This window comes from Camellia sinensis, unplaced genomic scaffold (genome assembly GCF_055761805.1).
Source record: "Camellia sinensis isolate YWXY unplaced genomic scaffold, ASM5576180v1 Unanchor1, whole genome shotgun sequence".
In the NCBI taxonomy this organism is placed as follows: domain Eukaryota; kingdom Viridiplantae; phylum Streptophyta; class Magnoliopsida; order Ericales; family Theaceae; genus Camellia; species Camellia sinensis.
Genome location: NW_028128987.1, coordinates 17,496,333 through 17,513,124, shown reverse-complemented (window position 1 = coordinate 17,513,124; position 16,792 = coordinate 17,496,333). Strand labels below are relative to the sequence as shown.

General features: G+C 35.4%; 1 protein-coding gene across 1 annotated transcript; it reads left to right on the top strand.

The window, feature by feature from the left end:
* The first annotated feature begins 2,954 nt into the window (after positions 1–2,954).
* LOC145814114 (histone-lysine N-methyltransferase ATXR3-like) lies at positions 2,955–16,053 on the top strand. The gene is made up of 15 exons (XM_082910642.1): positions 2,955–3,118; positions 5,616–5,751; positions 7,006–7,116; positions 7,227–7,327; positions 10,382–10,481; positions 10,604–10,699; positions 11,201–11,368; positions 11,457–11,582; positions 11,751–11,804; positions 14,222–14,350; positions 14,718–14,814; positions 14,942–14,990; positions 15,117–15,192; positions 15,297–15,353; positions 15,749–16,053. The coding sequence occupies exons 1-12, from the start codon at positions 2,955–2,957 to the stop codon at positions 14,959–14,961; spliced, it is 1,302 nt and encodes a 433-aa protein (XP_082766768.1). The 3' UTR covers positions 14,962–14,990; positions 15,117–15,192; positions 15,297–15,353; positions 15,749–16,053.
* Positions 16,054–16,792: the final 739 nt, after the last annotated feature.

The following is a 16,792-nucleotide window of genomic DNA, read 5'->3' as shown; positions in this document are numbered from 1 at the left end:
AAAGTTTTAAATAAATAAATAAAAATTACAAGCAGTCTTTGTTGCACCAAATAGAGATTAACATTTTATCAAATAGAAATCAACATTTGTTTGCACGATCATAAAAACGGAAAATTATTTGATACTTTAGGATTGTTATGTGTCAGTGTTTCTAATTAATCATCAATTGTCATGCCTCATGTTACTCTCCTCATTGATAGAAATCAGTGAATTTCACTCTTTCCATCAATTACATTCAATTTAGGGTACCACATAGTGACACTTGAAACACCAAATGACTTCTCACAAGATATTGAATGCAACGTTTTGAAAAATGAATCAAACTAGCCAATTATGGTTATTAAACAAACTTCCCATTGTCCACCTCAGCAGTCTTATCATGGAGAAATCCTTGACAGCTGGAAAGGCCACACATGCTTTTCAAAAAATATAAAAAAATTTAAGGTAAATTACAAATACAATATCTGAGATTAGATTGAAATACGAATTACTTCCTATAGTTTTAAAAATTACATTCTAACTTCTGAAATTTCTAATTTCATAACAAATTACCCCTTTTATTAATAAATCATCAAGTCAATTAATAGTTTTTAATGGTGTTAAAAATATGTTTCTATTAATAATTCAGGTAATTTTATTATTATACAGGAGAGCAATTATAAATTTCATTTTTTTAATTAATCCTGTTAAATAAAAAATTCTAATAAGGGGGTATTTGTAATTTTTCAAACCACAGGGAACAATTTGTATTTTAAGCAAATTTCAGGAGTGTATTTGTAATTTACCCAAAAATTTAATGCCATAAGAAAAAATTACAAAACTAACTTGTATAAAAACTAACTGTGGTACTACATGTATCAATTAGTGTATCAACTAGTGTACTAACACTAGTTATGACATTATTATTAGCCTCACTCATTATACAAATTACAAGTACCACAAATCTCTTAAATTATGCTATATCATCAATTGGTACATTAATTAGTACACAATTGATGCATATAGTATTATTCAAAAACTAATGACGCTGAAGTGAATTTATCAAAGTAAATAATATACCGAGATGATTGTTAATTGTAAAAATATTACCCTATATTATTTTAGTGAGCGATTCTTTATGAATTTTCTATAACAATTTTTTCTCTTTTAAAATTTTGCATTCGCTTAATATATCAAAAATGAGACAGTAAAAATTGACAACCCAAAATTATTAATAAAACCGAAATTGTAAGGCTAATTTCAAATTTCATGTAAAAAAAATCAATGGATCAAAAACATTTTTTTATTCTTTTGTTATTTTTACTTTGGATCAATATGCTAATCTCGTTGATTTTGTAATACAATTGATTTGGGAAAAGTCATTTTTTAAAGCCAAATTAATGTTTCTAAATTTTATTGCTTTAAATAGAGCCTTCAATAGTTTGTTATTAGAGCTGCTTAATATAACAATTTTGGTGCAAAAGTGATTCTTCAATAATTTGCCATTGGAGCTGTTAAATTTGGCAAATGCCAAATGTGTCAATTCATCCAAAACGAACTGTATCCTTCCTTTTTTTTCTTTTTTCCCTTCCTTTTTCATCCTTCCCAGCAAACCAACCGCGGTTGACAAGCTCTCTGTTTCTGCATAACTCAGCAAAATTTCATCCACCGGTCGACCACCCGGTCTTTCGGTTGATCGACCAGCCAAGACAGTTGTCCAACCTCGGCTTCAGTTGGGATTTGTCAAAAAGGCTTTGTATCATTGGAGCACTATTGCTATAATTTGACAATTTGCTATTATAGTATGTCTTTGGAGATGCTATAATAACATTTACCATTAGAGATGCTCTTAGATTTAGTATTTATGTAAAATTGTGAAAAATACAAATTTTTGCACCTTTTTTTTTTCTTTTTATTTATTTATTTATTTTTTTGTACTCAGACTTAGGATGGCCAATTATTTTGAGCTTCAAATTGTATGAAATTGTGTGCATTTGCCAAAGTTCATCTCAAATTTAATACGGACTTTTAAAATTTTCTCCAATTATACACAAAATTTGAAAATATGTTATTTAAATTTTAAAAACATTCCATCTGTGTTTGAGTTGCTCGGATTAGATCTGCCTAAATTTAACTCCTACATGTATAGAATGATTTGCTGGTGATTATTGATATATATGGTTTGATATAAATTTTTTTATTTTTTTATTTTTTTATTTTAGGGTTTAGGATTTAGGGTTTAATTTTTAAAATTTATTTTTTTTTATTTTAGAGTTTAGGTTTAATTCTTAAATTATTTATTTATTTTTTGATATTTTTGCTACCAAAACAAGCTTATAGTATGGGTCGGAAGCTCAGGCTCAACAGGCTGATTTATAATTGGGCCATATTTTTAGTCCAATCTCCTTCCATGTGATTTTGTGAAAAAAATGTATTTATAAACTTCTCATTCAATGATCGATTTTAGAACTCCATTTGTTTATTATTACATGTAATCGGGACGGTTTAATGCGGTTTATCTTAATTGATTATACTTTTTTTTATTCTAAAAGTTTTTGACAAATTATTTGATTAAACTTTTGCTTTTAATTTATTATGTAAAAATAATTTAAACTAAGAAATGAATACTTTAATTTTTATTTTTGATTATCAATTTTTAATTTATAATAAGTTGCACTGAACAAATTCGTGTTGTTTCATTTTGAGCTCATGTTTGATATATGACATGTTGAAAATATATATATGGTTTAGAAATATAAAGTATATGAATATATATATGGTTTGATATAAATTTTTTTATTTTTTTATTTTTTTATTTTAGGGTTTAGGATTTAGGGTTTAATTTTTAAATTTTTTTTTTTAAATTTTAGAGTTTAGGTTTAACTCTTAAATTATTTATTTATTTTTTAATATTTTAGAGTTTAAAAAAACATAGTAACAACATGAGAGAAAAAAAAAAAAAAAAAAAAAAAAATATGGTGAAACTGTGCCGTTTTACGGCACAGCAGGATCAGCAGGAAGGGGGTGAACTGACTAAGGAAAAGAATCAAGTCGCGGCGATGATGCCGCCAATCACCATGAAATCCGCGACGTATGAGGCTTCCTTCCATCTCAGCTTCCCGCCGTCTGCCATACGGAGGTAATTTTGAATTTATTTTTATTTTTATTTTTATTTTCTGAGTTTCATATATAGGGGAGGGGAGGGGAGGGGAGGGGAGGCAGCGATTGAAAGGGGAGGGGGAGGGAGCTTTGATACAGAGGGAGGGGGAGGGAGCTTTCATAACAGAGCCGCCAATACCTCCTCCACCACCACCACCACCACCACCACCACCACCACCACCAACTCCTCCAATAGCACCACCACTACCTACACCACCACCGATACCCCCGCCAGTACCTATACCACCACCAACGGCCTCCTCCAACACCACCACTACCACCTATGCCCCCACCAATACCACCACCGCCACCACCAATACCTCCTCCAACACCACCACCACCACCTATACCACCACCAACGCCTCCTCCAACACCACCACCACCACCACCACCAACACCTCCTCCAACACCACCAACACCTCCCCCTATTCCACCACCAACACCCCTGCCACCACCTATACCACCACCAACACCTCCCCCTATTCCACCACCACCACCACCACCACCACCACCACCACTCAGCGAGGGGAGTGGAGTGAGGGGAGGGGAGTGACGTGAGTGAGGGGAGTGACGGGAGGGGAGGGGAGTGACGCGAGTGACGGGAGTGATGGGAGGACGCAAGTGAGGGGAGTGACGCGAGTGACGGGAGGGAAGGGGAGTGACGTGAGTGAGGGGAGTGATGGGAGTGACGTGAGGGGAGTGACGTGAGGGGAGGGGAGTGACGGGAGTGTCGTGAGGGGAGGGGAGTGATGTGAGGGGAGGGGAGGGGAGTGAGGGGAGTGACGGGAGTGACGTGAGGGGAGGGGAGTGACGGGTGTGACGTGAGGGGAGTGAGGGGAGAGGAAGGGAGTGACGGGTGTGACGTGAGGGGAGGGAAGTGTCGGGAGTGACGTGAGGGGAGGGAAGTGTCGGGAGTGACGTGAGGGGAGGGAAGGGGAGTGACGTGAGTGAGGGGAGTGACGGGAGGGGAGGGGAGTGACGTGAGGTGAGGGGAGTGACGTGAGTGACGTGAGGGGAGGGGAGTGTCGGGAGTGACGTGAGGGGAGGGGAGTGACGGGTGTGACGTGAGGGGAGTGAGGGGAGAGGAGGGGAGTGACGGGTGTGACGTGAGGGGAGTGACGTGAGGGGAGGGGAGTGTCGGGAGTGACGTGAGGGGACGGGAGTGACGGGTGTGACGTGAGGGGAGTGAGGGGAGAGGAGGGGAGTGACGGGTGTGACGTGAGGGGAGTGACGGGAGTGACGTGAGGGGAGGGGAGGGGAGTGACGGGAGTGACGAGAGTGACGTGAGGGGAGTGAGAGGAGGGGATGGGAGTGACGGGTGTGACGTGAGTGACGAGAGGGGAGTGAGGGAAGGGGAGGGAAGTGACGGGTGTGACGGGAGTGACGTGTGTGACGGGAGTGACGGGTGTGACGGGTGTGACATGTGTGACGGGAGTGACGGGTGTGACGGGAGTGACGTGTGTGACGGGAGTGACGGGTGTGACGTGTGTGACGGGAGTGACGTGTGTGACGGGTGTGACGGGAGTGACGTGTGTGACGGGTGTGACGGGAGTGACGTGTGTGACGGGAGTGACGTGTGTGACGTGAGGGGTGGGTTGGGGGGGGGGTGGGGGGGTTGGGTTGGGGGGGCGGGGCGGGGCGGGGGGGTTGGGGGGTTGGGTTGGGGGAGGGGCGGGGCGGGGGGGGGGGGGTTGGGAGGATACAATTAGCAAGGGCAATTTTGCATGCTAGGTTTGTCTTGTGAACCGACAAATGATATCCTGCAACTCAAATCAAGTTAGTTCAAGGTGGCATTCACGATGGTACCTCATTCTATGACACGGTGAGCAGTCAGAGTGCAGTTTTTTTTTTTTTTTGGATATGCTATGGAGAAATATTACTGAACAGAGTAAGACAAGAAACACAAGAAAAAGGGAGGACAATGAATCCACCAAAAAGAAATGTGGAGAGCAAATTACAAATAACAAATAACAAATGGCTCTCCAATCTCTAGAAATAAAACACAAAGGTATCCTTTTGAAAGGAGATGACACCAAGGCCCAAAACAAAGATAAATGGCACTGGGAGTGCAGTCCACATGTAGTTTTGGGAATATGATACATTTTCTTTGTTTCAAAACTAGTTTTTTCGGAATATTTTCCATGTATTTTCTTATGCTTTATCCTATTACCCTAGAGAAGAGATTTGTATAACTTTGATGGAGCCATTTTCATTCTTTTATTATTATTTTTGTAGAACAAATATGGATTGAAATGCATTCACATATCTTCTAACTGGAGCTGGTTGCTTTGTACTAGAGTTCCTTAAAAAGTTTTATGTCGGAGGTGTCAGTGAAGGAGAGGGGTGTTTTTGCCATTGCTTTGTCAGGCGGTTCTCTCATTGGCTTGATGGGGTATTAATACTTTTGTTCCCCATTTTGTTTGGTTTTTCTTTTCTGCAGTCTTATGAGTTTGGTTTGTATATATGGTTGGGAGCAGAAAACTATGTGAAGCTCCTTATAACAAGACTGTTGATTGGGCGAAGTGGTACATATTTTGGGCAGACGAGCATGTTGTGGCTAAAAATCATGCTGACAGCAATTATAAGCTGGCCAAGGATGGCCTTCTATTAAAGGTATTTTTAGTCTCAATATATCCTCATTAGCTCAATTTATTTTTCTTTATGACTGAATGAGCAATCTTAAGGTATTATTATTATTTTATTTTATTTTTTTAAAGATGGCCTTGGGCTGTGATTGAATGAAAGCCACCCATGAATTGTTTTTGTCTGATTCAATTTCTTATGTTTGCTTACGTATATAGCTAGTCCCAGTATTTGTTTAGTACCACTGTGCAAATGAAGTTCTTTCTTTTGATCTGGTGATTTTTTTTTTGGCATTTGTTACGATTTCACATCGGTCAACAAAAGCCTTGGTTGTGTGCGTATAAGCCTCTTCAAGACCCTCTCCCTGCAAGTCAGTTTTCAATGGTGAGTTGTTCCCAAGTGGTTTGTATCATTTGGTATCAGAGTCAGCCACCACGTCAAGTATGAGATCGGATGCACCTATGCAGCATCTTGGGTGTCCTCCCCTTGCAAGACGGTTTTCAAGGGTGAGTTCTACCCAAGTAATTTGTGTCAGTACCTGATTTGGTGGTTTGTCAAAAATGCAGTATGAATCTGTATGTTCCCCTTTAGTCGAAGGGCTGTAAGTTCTTATTATTCTAGATAACTAACTCTTTGGTCCACAAAGTAGATACTGGGGAGATTCTTCACTGTTGCAGCATTTACCGAGTCCTCAATTCCAGGTTGCATATCATAGTAGGACAGTTTCTAGAGTATACATCACCATAGTTTTTCTAGTGAACTCATTTAACTAACTCCCCTTTTGTGCTTCAACCTTGATTGGGAACCTTTCTGTTGTGAATTTGGGGCTACTTATTGATTATATCTTGTCAGTGCCCTCAATTTCGGGGGCCAGAATGGGGAAGGCCTTTTTTGGCAAGTTTCTATTATGTAGAAAGTATGTGCTCCATTCTAATGATATCAGTTTCAGGCCTATCTTTTATATAGTTCTGCTATAGTTTGATGTGGATATTCAGTTTGATAAATTTGTCTACTAGTAAATATTGTTATTGTTGTTGTATTAAAATTACTTAGATTAACATTAGCTTTGAGGATGAACCATCAATAGAGCATTTTTTATTGTCGTTCATTGGACAGTTACACTTGAATTGCCCTGGCAAGCAAACAGCTTAGGCCTTTGGCTGATAGTCATTCCTTCTTCATGTTCCCCTTTTTCAAAAGCAAAAAGTGCTTCTTGAGTTACGTAGTAGCTAGGAAACCTAGTTTGATTGGGGAAGCAAATACTTTTCCTTTTTATGGTTATAGGTTTATCCTGGTTGGAAATGGTTTGAGAAGCAAGATGGGATTCGTTCTTTGCAAAAAAGTTCTAAAGATCCAGCGCCAGAGTTCTACAACATTTATCTTGAGCGGCCAAAGGTGCACTTTATGCTTTACTTGAACAAATTTTGTGCTTGAGTTGTTACGACCTTGTGTTTCTTCTTGATTGTTTGAACTTGTTCATTTGATCGTGTGCTCTTATTTGCCAGGGTGATGCTGATGGGTATGATTTAGTTGTTGTTGATGCGATGCACAAAGCAAACTACGCAAGTCGAATTTGTCATTCATGTCGCCCTAATTGTGAAGCAAAGTAAGTGATATATACTTGTATTCATGTCCCCTCTCTGTGAAATGCATGGCTGTATGATTGCTTATTCACGAATTTTTGATGGTGTTTTTTGTTGCACACATTATTGGAAAGTGTATCTCCAAAGAGGAAAAATACAAAATTTTAGAAGTAACTATTCAACTTATCAATAGTGAGCATGTATATATTGTTGCTTAAAATGAACTTGAAGTTTTGTCTCCAATTACACCCATTAAAAGCCGGTCTAAACCTGTCCAAATTCATAAATGGGTTGCATTTTACAAACCCAATTAAAATTGGGCTTAAATGGGTTGGACATGGTATCCGTTTAAACCATTTAAACGGATACCACTTCCTCCACCACACCAACACTATCATCTCCATTGCAACTCCACCACCACTGTCGCTGCCACTCCACCAGCACCAGCACCAGCACCAGCACCAGCACCAGCACCAGCACCAACACCACCATTGCTGCTGCCACCGCTACTCCACCTCCCCCAGCAGCACCAGCACCAGCACCAGCACCACATAGTCTGAGAATAGCTTGAGAACCTGAAGACAAACCCAGTAAATACTATAATGAAGCAGAGGATCGAGAAAGAAGTAGAGGGAGAGCAACCTTAAGCAATGTAGAACACCCAATCTATTAGCTCGGAGAATAACATCCTCTATGTTCTTGTTGATTTAATCTAGAGCCTGTGTTTCCATTTTTTCATTGTTCATTTTTGCTGTAATATTCTCAAAAAGTAAAAATAGCAAGAAGTTTGCAAAGATTAATTATTTTTATATTATTATTATTTATATGAAAATCTTTTTAAAAAAATCAAAATAAGTTGTTTTTTTATTTTTATTTTTTTATTATTTAAAATTCACTGAATAAATTTGTTGTAATTTTTGAAATAAAAATTAATGAAGTAAATGTGTTGTTCATGTTCATTTGTTCAGTCCAAAGCAACCCGTTTAAGCCCGTTTATTATATGGGCAGATTTGGGCTGAGTTGTTTTAAATGCATAACCTATTTTGACCGGCCTAAACCTGCCTGTTTGGCTCCTCTAATATGTAATCGGTTGTACACTACTTGAAAACGACTCTTTTGCTTGGAAACAAAATGTTCTTGGAAATTCTTGCTCCCATTGGACCATTTGTGTGTTGAATAGCATTAAAACATCATCTTTGAGTTCGTGTTGTGGGTGGCTAAGAAGCACGGACACTTCTAAAAATGTGGCGTGTTCGTGTGGGACACTTCTTGGCGTGTCTGACACTCATCCAAATGGGTCTTAGTTTTTTTTAAAAAAAATTTAGTCCCATACACTCTTGGGACACTTGGAGGACACACGTTTCCATTATTTAAACACACGCGTTCATTGGTTAGACACATGAAACTAATTATAAGTTTAAACAAAATAACTTAGAATATGATGATAAAAAGAAAAACAATGTCAATTTATAGAAATTAGTGTTATATTATATTTGTTTATTTTCTTGGAATGATATTTTCATATATATATGACATATAACAAATATATAAAATTTTATATTTTGTGCGCACATGCCCGTGTTTTGCATTTTTTGAAAAACATTTTTTGAAAATTTCCGTGTCCGTGATTCTTAGTGGGTGTATGCTTTTGTTGGTATTCAAAAAATTTATACAGGTAACCCCTAGGAGAGATAAAAACTAAAAATTGGTTAGCAAATTGAATCTCTTGAATTTTTCATTTTTGCATCTTGGAATTTTGTTGATTTTTGTGATTGTTTGAAGCTATGAATTATAGCTATTATTGTCAAATCACGAATGGAATTGTGAATCTTATTGCTAAAATAGTTAATCGGGAATAGTAAGATTCATTTCATTTAATATGATTATATGATATATATAATTTTATATATTTATATACATGTTTAGTAGAGAGTTTTCATTGAATAGTACATAGCATACTTATAGAAATAATCCAAAATTTGTATTATATAAATTACTCAACATCATCCATTGCCTTTCGAAGAGAAATGGGATATGTTGTTTGAAGCCAATTGTGTACATAAATCAAATGGATCAACTATGTGTCCTGTACTAAAGGCCAACTCAGAAGCAATGAAGTCAATTCCGTGCACAAATCAGAATCTCTAGCATCATGGGAGATATGAATTACGGAATGAATCAAGTATGTGTCTTCCCAAACAAAAGGCTGAGAAACAACTGTATAGATGGGTATTGTCGACCACACTCTTTACTTCGAAGAATTGACCTTCCATGATCCCAATATATCAAAATTCTCTTCATTAGAAGCTTCACACAAGTTGGCCAAGTATTTATCTTCTTCAGACTTACACATGCTAGTATATTTCTCCTCCAAAAAAAATCTAAATTGAGAAGCAATTAGAAGACGTAGATTATCACAATCATCATCCACCTTCGTCCCAGAAGCTTCACTCAAATTAGACATTTGGACACTTATTGAATCATCCGCCTGTCATCTCACTCACCACTTTTTCAACTAATTGTAAGAAACAAAATTTCAAACATTTAAATTTCTTTAGGGGATCAAGAACCATAACAACATAAACAAGTAGATTGATTTTCTCCCCATTCCTCCAATACTTGTCAAATTTTGCTTTCATATTTTGTGCTATTGTAGACAGAAGCTTGTTGCCCTTTTTGGTTAATTGCTCTATCTTGGTTTGAGTGACAAACATCTTATCAAAGAAGTAATTAGAAGTAACAAAAAGTGACCCCGAAAACCATTTAGTTGTATTGTATAATTGTTTCAAGAACTTGCAAAAAAAAAAAAAAAATCCTGCAATTATTCGAATCTCATTGTTGGGGCTCTCCTTGACTTCTTCCTCCCACTTTTCCCATCCTCATCTCCATCCCCACCGTCACCCCTAGTCTGTTTGATGGATTTATGTTTGTTTGTTTGCTTCTTCTTCTTCTTTTTTTTTTATTTATTTTTTTTTAACAAGTTTGCTCTATATCATTTGATAAAATTTTCCCTTCATGATTGACTAGTTGTGCTTGTCTGAATGTTGCATACTCATTCCTCCTTTCTGTGAAAGCAGAGTTACTGCTGTTGATGGTCAGTACCAGATTGGAATCTATGCAGTACGCCCAATTGAATATGGTGAAGAGATCACATTTGATTATAATTCTGTTACGGAGGTGTGTGTTTTGAGCTTGTTAAGCTTTTATTTTTATTTCTATTCTGGGTGATAATTTGTGTGATTGTTAATAGAAACTATTATAATATTGCTGGCAATGTATGTCTGCTTATTATGCTGCAGAGTAAAGAAGAATATGAAGCATCAGTTTGTTTATGTGGGAGCCAAGTTTGCCGTGGGAGCTACTTGAATCTGACGGGTGAAGGAGCCTTTCAGAAGGTACGGGCTTGAATATGTTTTTCTTAACTGTAATTTCCAAATCTGAATATCACATCAAGTTTTGTCAACTGGACAAAACAAAAGCAAAAGGAAAGGAAAAGAAAGTTTTAGTTGGTCCCGTGGAGTTTGGGGTTCAACCGGCCTTGTACAAGGGGCTTGCTTCATTAGAATTCTGGCTGTTGTAAGCTCATTCCATTTTTGGAGGATTCGCTCCTTGTTCCTGCGGCTGATGAGCTTCAAGCTCTGCCCCCCTTACTCAACTCTTAATCTATAATGAATTCCTTTCCCCTTTCCGAAATAACACGGCAAGCTTCAGAACCAGTGGTATTGCACAATCCTATCTTTCCTTAAAGTAAGCTCAGAGTGGGAGTAGTTTCTACAGCAAACCATCCATGTTTATTTACTTTTAGTATTTTCATGTGGTGGTAAATGTGGTTATTCCTTTCCTATTGAAATTAAGTCAGTTATATTTTCATTTAACTTTATTCTAATATTCACTAGGTTCTGAAGGATTGGCATGGAATACTGGATCGACATCACTTGTTGCTAGGGGCTTGTGAATTAAATTTTGTATCTGAAGAAGATTATATTGACTTGGGTAGGGCTGGTTTGGGAAGTTGTTTACTTGGGGGATTGCCGGGTTGGCTGATTACTTACTCAGCTCGTCTGGTATATATCTATGCTATATCTAGCTTGCATTTATGGGTTTGGCCTTTTAAAAGATTCTGTTCATCTGAAACATTCATCTTATGTGAAGGTGAGATTTATCAATTTTGAACGAACTAAGCTTCCTGAGGAGATTTTGAGGCATAATTTGGAAGAAAAGAGGAAATACTTTGCAGATATCTCCATTGAGGTTGAAAAAAGTGATGCTGAGGTCCAGGTGAATATTACTGACAGCACCCCCTCCCTTCCAACAACACACATACACACTAAGTTCTCCCTTAGTCTTTGTTTTCCATGTGAACTTAGGATTAGTGTAATATATTGAGAGGTATTCTTGCTGTTAACTGTTGTTGATATTTATCCCTTTTGTTTTTGTATGAGACAGGCAGAGGGAGTCTACAACCAAAGGCTTCAGAATTTGGCTCTTACTCTTGACAAGGTATGTTGTTTTTAAATACATTTATGTTTCATAAGAATGGGAGCATGTTTGTTATTGAGTTTCAGACACTAAATGTGACTACTTAAAAACATCATATCTGAATGAATGATGTATGAACTATCAAAGATGGTGCCTGTGTAAATGAACCATAATTTCAACACAAGGAGTTGGGTCCTTCCAGTCCAGACGGTGAATTAGAAAAAAAAATTGATAATATTCTTAATTTTACAAAATAGGACTTATTGGTTCAAAACATCTTCTATTTTGGGAAGTGGGTTAAAAGCCACTATCCAACTTTCGACCCGCTTGTCTCTCTCACAAAAAAATCAAAAATAACTAAAAAATAACTTTTAACCATCTTCGCAAAACACCCTAGATAAAACTTGAGTTACCATAGCATTTATAAATAGGACTTTTAAGTAATTAACTCAAGTTTTTATTGTATTTTTTTGGTTCTGGAGACCCATTGAAATTTTTATATTGATTTTTATTTTTTATGATGTATGAATGGCATTTTGTATAAGAATTTTGTTTATATATCATTAATCAAAAATTAAAACTCAACAATTGCTCCCCTGCCCCAACTTAGCTCTGCTCTGCCTTTGGCTGCATGGGTGTGGTGTGGAAGGGTTAAAAAAAGTTAATGAAATATCAATTTCTTAAAATTACAGACAGTGGAATCAATGTGAAATAACTATGGTCATATACTCATTTGTGTTGTATGGAAATCCAACTCCTTTTGCAATTTTTTTTTCTTTTTTCTTTTTCATCTGGGATTTAGTGCAACTGAGCAGATGATTATAGACAAAAAGGGTTATGATTGTCTTTAAGATGGATTTAGTTAAATTGTCTAGGTTTTGATCAAGTGAATGGTACATACCATGAGATAAAACTGTGGTCCATGTAACTCCGCATTGAACCAACTCAGAATCAGAAGCAAAGGCGATTGCTAATATGTTGTTGGACTTAAAAGAGTATATACACGTTCACAAAATTTGAGTTTAATGGCTAATATCGTTTTTTTTTTTTTATCGACTTTACTTAATGAAAATAGATAAATAATTTAGATTAAAAACAAATCAAAAGATTATAAAGTGACAAAATAAAAAATTTAGGATTTATTTGGATACAAAGATCAAATATTGAGATTTTTTTTTTAAAATTTTTATTCTAAAATTTATAATTTAGATAAAGAGTGTGGATTGTCTATGGCTCGTGGACTATTTGAATTTGTAAGATCCACCACATATTCTATTTTAATAATTGTCAATTTTTTAAATCCTAGATTTTCATTTTCTTTTTTCTTTTTGACACTATCTCCAACGTCACAATTCCCACCTATTTATTACTACACTACATATTCACAAACCCTTTCTATCTTGGACCCACTCACTTCATTCAAACCATCTCTTCCTCTTCATCTTTTTCTTCATCTTCATCAATGAACTCAGGTGGAGAGAAAGCTTCCATGGATTTGGTTCCACCAGCCGACAATCTATGCTACGTTCGTTGCGACTTCTGCAACACTGTTCTTGCTGTAATAACTACTCAATTTCACTCTTAAAACCCTCTATATATGTGCAAGATCTAGTTTCTATATAAAAGAAGCTAGCCAACAACATAGATCAATCTATGTCTCATCTATCTATCTATTCATTATCCAACCATGTTATCTATCTCTTTCAACGACGACTTCAGTATCACCCTTGCTACAATGGGCAAGGCAAACAAAAATAATCAAAGGAGGGGTCGAATTTTGTGTTCTAAAACTTGTCCCTTTCAATCAATAAAACCCTTTTTAATCTTCTGTTGATTTAATTTAATTTGTTTTATTTTATTTTACTTGTGTGTGTGGATGTATTACTGATTATTTATCACTTTTTTGTGTCACCTCCTAGGCTCCTATATAATAGTTATGATTAGTTTCCTTGAAGATAATTTATTAAGAAATTAATGCAAACAAATGATATCTTATCAAGTAGATCAGTGATATAAATAAATGATATATAAGAGACCCTTTTTTTTTAAAAAAACTTTTTCTGACTCATTTTTTAATACAACAGTGATCCTATTCTTTGTTGCTTTCTAAATACACTAATTTGTTGTTTTGGTGCTTTTATCTCGTAGAGAAAATGCTTATAAAATGTGTGTATATATAGAGATCACACTACGTATGTAATTGAAACTCTCAATACAGAGATCATGGGTGGTTGAAAGTGAAAAGAGAATCCAGTAGTGAACATAAGTTATTTTTTTACTTTTTATATCTTTACAATAACTTCTAAGCAAATATAAATATTTGAGAAAAATTTAATATTGCTGTAATTTTTCGGAAATCAAAATTATTTGAGTTATGTGCTTTATATAATTGTATAGATATATAAACTCTCTCTATCTCTCTCTGGCTATTTTCCTAGGTTGGGATTCCATGCAAAAGGTTGTTAGACACTGTGACAGTGAAATGTGGCCATTGCAGTAACCTCTCTTTTCTTAGCACAAGACCTCCACTTCAAGGACAATATTTTGATCATCAAACAAGTCTTCAGGTTAACTCTACATACTGCGTACAGCTCTTCTTCTTCATACAACATCACTTCTTGTTATAGCACCTATAGTCTTATGGTAGTTGTGGCAGTTGCTTTATCCCTAACAGTGGCCTTTGTGTACCATATTTTTTGAGTTTTTTGCTTCCCAAAAAAAAAATCTACCAACACATAAATCGGTCATAAAACATGACACAAAATATATAAGTTGACCTACCAACAAATCTTGTAAAATTTTGTCTCTTTAATGGGTATTCTGTATCTAATTTTATAATTGATTTCTGTACTTGTAGTAGACCTGAAAAAAGAAAAAGATATAATGAAGGAAAAAAATTTCCCTAATGAATGTTGTCTATCGCCATCGGTGTAGGGTTTTGGCTGTGAAATCAAGAAGGGCCAGTCTTCGTCCTCATCTTCATCGACATCAAGCGAGCAAGTGTCTCCCAAAGCACCCTTTGTTGTAAAACGTAGATCATCAATATATATCCCTCATTTTTTTTTCTTTTTTCTTTTTTTTTGGTGTTAATTTACTTACAATCAAGTAAATTGATCTCATAACTTCTGGTTTATGTTTGGATTGTTTTGCATTTGCAGCACCTGAGAAAAAGCACTGACTTCCATCTGCCTACAATCGATTCATGAAGTGAGAAAAAATCTACAAAACAAATGATTTTTCACCCACTATTATTGCTAAACCTAATTGTTTTTGTTGTTTGATACTGTTTTTAAGTCTGAAATGTTGCATTTTATGTATGTTCTGCAATGAAAGAGAGGAGATACAGCGTATCAAAATGGCCAATCCTGAGAAACCACACCGAGAAGCTTTTAGCGCCGCTGCTAAAAATGTAAGTTATCTTTTCAAAGTGTTTTGGTTCATGATGATCACTAAACAAAAATGCTTCTTTATTTTGTTACATTTCTAATTTTATTCTAATTTTATGTGAAATAGTGGGCCAGGTACATTCCAAATTCACCAGCCGGGTTGATGTCTGAGGGCACTAACAATGTGAGGAAACATTTTTCATTTTATTAGTCTTTAATTCTAGGCCAGCTATACAAATATTGATAAGAATTTGATTTGCAGTGATGCTATGCACAATATAGATATATATACAAAAATCAATATGTTTATAAGAAAATAAGTTCTACAAAAATCTTGGCACGATATATCCCAAATTTGTAAGTGTTCATTACACTTTTCTGTGCACATAAGGTTACTATTTGCTCTCAATGTATACTAGAGAAGCTATACGTTACTAAGATTTTGATTTGCAGTAATGCTATGTTCACATAACAAAAATCGCAAAAAAAGTACACCGAAAAAAAAAAAATTCAATACGTAACCAAGATTCATTGTTCTTCTATACACATAACATTGTTGATGCTTGTTTGGTGTTGCAGGAATGAAGTAGTAAGAAATTCACAAGTCCTTGATGCTGAACAATTGAAGACAACTTAGGTACTTCAGTTAGGTAGTTTGGTTTCGCCTTCTCATGATTTACTTACTTTGCATCAAGCTCAATGGTATTTATTACTAGATTATGAAGTACTGCAAGAGAGTTTAAATATGTGATATTTGACATTAAGAAGTTTAGCTCTATTCTAATCATTGTGTGCTATCTAGTGCTGTAAAAGTTGTACTGTACAACCTTTGAATCCTTTCAATTAGTCCCTTAATTGGCTTTGGAAAGTGCAGGAAAAACATGTATGCTAGTATATCTTTCTTTATTAGTATATAATATGTAATAGCATAACTCTGCTAGCTCAAATACCTAGAAGTACACTAAAATGTGCTTTTGATTAATTACCTTTTTTAATACATCCTCTTTCAATTTGAAAGAATTTTTTTTTGAAATCATATTGGCATTGCGTCAACAAACACTACCTCTGATTTTTTAAGCCATATTGTCTCATGAATTTAATACTCTAAGGGTATGTTTGATTGAGAGGATTAGAATATGAGATTGAAATTATTAATCCGTAGATCCAATAATCCTGTGTTTGTTTTGAAATTTTGTTTCAGGATGATTAATCCAACAAATTTGTAGAATTAGTATTAATAGGGTAGGGGGATTATTTATCCTGAACTGAGAAATAAAATAAAAAAACACTTTTACCTTTGACTAAAAATTAAAACACTTATTATTTTTATATAATTTTATATTTTAGAAAGCTAAAAATAATTTTTAAAATTTTAGAAATATTTTTTGATATTTATTTTATCAAATTAATTTATATTTTAAAAAAAATTAAAAAACAAACTAAACATGACCTTTGTATTTTGCATTTTGTATTTTGCTTTTATTTATTTATTTATAATTTTATTCAAAACCACGTTTATGAAGAAATTTCGATAAAGTAAAGATTGTGAAGAAACATTGATGGAGGATAAGATTAGAAAAAAAGATAAATATAATTGTAATCCTATATTTATATGTTTTCTTA

Coding starts and splice junctions, on each gene's coding strand:
- LOC145814114 (XM_082910642.1), top strand. CDS start 2,955: ATGGTGAAACTGTGCCGTTTTACGGCACAGCAGGATCAGCAGGAAGGG. Junction 7,328..10,381: donor CGCCCTAATTGTGAAGCAAA/GTAAGTGATATA, acceptor CTGTGAAAGCAG/AGTTACTGCTGTTGATGGTC. Junction 14,351..14,717: donor ATCATCAAACAAGTCTTCAG/GTTAACTCTACA, acceptor CCATCGGTGTAG/GGTTTTGGCTGTGAAATCAA.